Raw genomic sequence first — 3,438 nt, forward strand, 5'->3', positions numbered from 1 at the left:
AATTATATTTACAAGCAGTTCTCATCTTGACAATAAGACCACATTTTCTTAATTTACTGCAAGAACATTTTGTTGGTAAAATAACAGAACAGCAGAAAATATGAGTTACTTTAAATTCTATTGGTTAGATCTTTGAAACCAGTTTTATTAATTATCATTCTGTATGCAGCAGATTTTAAAAATTATTGTTTAATATTAACATTTATTGTTTCCATCCCTGGTTCAAATCTTTGTGTTTTTCTCCCAGATGTTGATCCAGCAGCGTCTCTCAGTGTGAATCCTGACAGAGTTCAACACTTCAGTTCTCTCTCTGTCTCACTGAGCTGTGAAGGAAACTCTACTGAGTGGAAAGTGAAGAGGTTTACAGATACTGGTCTGTCAGACAGCTCCATGTGGGGAACACAGACTGGATCCTCATGTACCATAAAGCCTTACTGGTCTGGTAGTGGAGTGTTCTGGTGTGAGTCTGGATCAGGAGAGTTCAGCAATGCAGTCAACATCACTGTACAGAGTATGTTATCATTTCTTAGAGTTTTCTTTAACTTTGGATATCACATTCTTAGTTATTGTACAGATTTGTCATAAATTGGAGGGTTGATGGTGAAAATGGGACAAAACTGCAGCTTGAAGAATTCAGGAACTTTATTAAACTGAAACAGACTGAACTAAACCTCAGTTCATCTTATACTGGGAACAGATTTTAAACTTGTTTTGTTCTAAACTTGTGTGTGACTTTAAGCCTGATCCCATGTGAAGATGTGAGATCTTGTGATGTTTTATTGCTTAAAATATCAGAGTGACTTTCAGCTACTTCCACACTAAATATGAGCTCAGTATCTGTAAAATTATCTAAGTCATATGTTTTTGCGTTTACTCAGGTGTCTTGGTGCAGAGAGTGTTGTACATGAAACGTGTTGTAAGTTTTAATAAAATGTGTCTCATGAAACATGTTTCAGATTCAGTAAAACTTCAGAAATGTTCTTTAAAACTAAATCAACTGTCAGAAGTTTTAACATAAAAGGCAACGTTGTTGATTCTCCACGAGCCAGATGTTTCTGAACATGAACACCAGCTGACTGAAGCTGTTTTGCAGATGATGATGGTGGTATCATCCTGGAGAGCCCCGTCCATCCTGTGACTGAGGGAGATCCTGTGACTTTGAGCTGCAGACTGAGAGAACAAGAACTTCTTTCTGATGTGTTTTTCTATCACAACAACAAACTTCTCCTAAATGATGGAAGAGGGGAGCTGAAAATGTCTGCAGTGTCAAAGTCAGATGAAGGTTTCTACAGGTGTGAACATTCAGGAAAGAAGTCACCACAGAGCTGGATGTCAGTTAAAGGTGAGGAGGGTTAAAATATTGGACAATGCAAGTTCATCAAAGCAAAACAATACCAGATCAGTCCAGGCCTGGTTTAACAAAAAACGACTCCAGTGCTTTTGACAAACAGGGTGGCCGCAGAAAATGTGCTACTGTTAGTCGAAGACCATGAGGAGGGAAACATATCAGGAGACAGAGGGAGAAGAGGAAAGTCAAGAATGTAGGACTGATGGTTGCAACTCTAAATGTGGGGACAATGACAGGTGAAGGTAGATAGCTGGCTGACATGATGCAGAGAAGGAAATAAGATGTTTTGTGTCCAAGAGACCAAGTGGAAGGGCAGAAAGGCTCGCAGTATTGGAGCAGGGTTCAAACTGTTTTACCTTGATGTGGATAGAAAGAAATGGTTTAGGGGTGGGCTTGAAGGAGGAGTTGGCAAAGAATGTAGTAAAGGTGAAGAGAGTAAATGGTAAATTGACTGTACTTATATAGTGCCTTTCTATCTAATCAAGATACTCAAAGCACTTTACACTACAATCTGTGTCCTCATTTACCCATTCATTCAGCACTCTGAAGTATCAGATAGGGTGATGTGTGTGAAGGTAGAAGTAGAAGGTCGGATGCTAAATGTTATCAGTGGTTATTCTCCACAGGTAGGATGTGATGGGGAGGAGAAAGATACATTTTGGAAAGAACTGGATGAAGAGAGAGTATTCCCAGGGAGGAAAGAATGGTGATCTGAGCAGACTTGAATGGACATGTTGGTGAAGGAAACAGAGGGGATGAGGAAGTGATGGGTAGGTTTGGTGTCAAGGAAAGAAACCAGGAAGGACAGATGGTGGTAGATTTTGAAAAGAGAATGGAAATGGCTTTATTCAATACTTATTTCCAAAAGAGGGAGGAGCATAGAGTGACCTATAAGAGATGAGGAAGGAGTACTTTGTACTTTGAGGAGCTAATGAATGAAGAGAAAAGAATGAAAGAGAAAGAAGAGTAGAGGTCATAGAAACTATGGACCAGGAGGTGGGAAAGATTAGTGAGAGTGAAGTCCAAAAAGCTCTGTAAAGAATAAAAAAGGAGAAGGCAGTAGGACCTGATGACATACCATTGGAGGTTTGGAAATGTCTTGGAGAGATGGCAATGAGGTTTTTGACTCAATTATTCAATGGAATATTTGAGGGTGAGAAAATGCCTGAGGAATGGAGGAGAAGTGTCCTGGTGCCCATTTTTAAGAACGAGGGTGATGTACAGAGTTGTAAAAACTACAGGGGATTTAAGTTGATGAGCCACACAATGAAGATCTTGGAGAGAGTTGTGGAAGCAGGACTTAGACAAGAGATGACTGTGAGCAGCAATATGGTTTCATGCAAAGAAAGAGCACCATCGATGCCATCTTTGCTCTGAGGATGCTGATGGAGAAGTACAGAGAGGGTCAGAAAGGACTCCAATGTGTCTTTGTGGATTTAGAAAAAGTATATGACAGGGTGCCGAGGGAGGGGGTGTGGTATTGCATGAGGAAATCTGGAGTAGCAGAGATATATGTTAGACTGGTACAGGACATGTATGTGGACAGCAGGACAGTGGTGAGATGTGCTGTAGGAGTGACACATAGCTTTAAGGTAGAGGTGGGATTGCATCAAGGATCAACTCTGAGCCCCTTCTTGTTTGCTCTGGTGACAGACCAACTAACAGCTGAGGTCATGTAGGAATCACCGTGGACTATGATCTTTGCAGATGACAATGTGATCTGTTGTGAGAACAGGGAACAAGTGGAAGAGAACTTGAAGAGGTGGAGGTACGCATTTGAAAAAAGAGGAATGAAAGTCAGCCGTAGTAAGACAGAGTACATGTGTGTGAATGAGAGGGAGGCTGGTGGAACAGTGATGCTACAAGGAGCAGAGGTCACAAAGGTGCAGGACTTCAAGTACGTGGGGTCCACTGTCCAGGAAAATGGGGAGTGTGGTAAAGAGATGAAGAAGAGTGTCCAGGCAGGATGGAGTGGGTGGAGAAAAGTTTCAGGAGTGATTTGCAACAAAAGAGTGGCAGCAAAGGTCAAAGGAAAGGTTTACAAGACAGTGGGGAGACCAGCTATGTTGTATGGTCTGGAGACAGAGACA

The 3,438-nt window shown here is 41.3% G+C and overlaps 1 protein-coding gene across 1 annotated transcript in view; it reads left to right on the forward strand.

Moving 5' to 3' along the window:
• LOC119428114 (high affinity immunoglobulin gamma Fc receptor I-like) overlaps positions 1 to 1,356 on the forward strand; it is a 9,842-nt gene extending 8,486 nt beyond the window's left edge. The window contains exons 3-4 of the mRNA XM_037697642.1: positions 248 to 508; positions 1,100 to 1,356. Of these exons, the coding sequence (XP_037553570.1) occupies positions 248 to 508; positions 1,100 to 1,356 (518 nt within the window). The remainder of the gene's footprint in view (positions 1 to 247; positions 509 to 1,099) is intronic.
• The last annotated feature ends 2,082 nt before the right edge of the window (positions 1,357 to 3,438 follow it).

The sequence above is a fragment of the Nematolebias whitei genome, chromosome 1 (assembly GCF_014905685.2).
Source record: "Nematolebias whitei isolate Nwh7 chromosome 1, NemWhi1, whole genome shotgun sequence".
In the NCBI taxonomy this organism is placed as follows: Eukaryota; Metazoa; Chordata; class Actinopteri; order Cyprinodontiformes; family Rivulidae; genus Nematolebias; species Nematolebias whitei.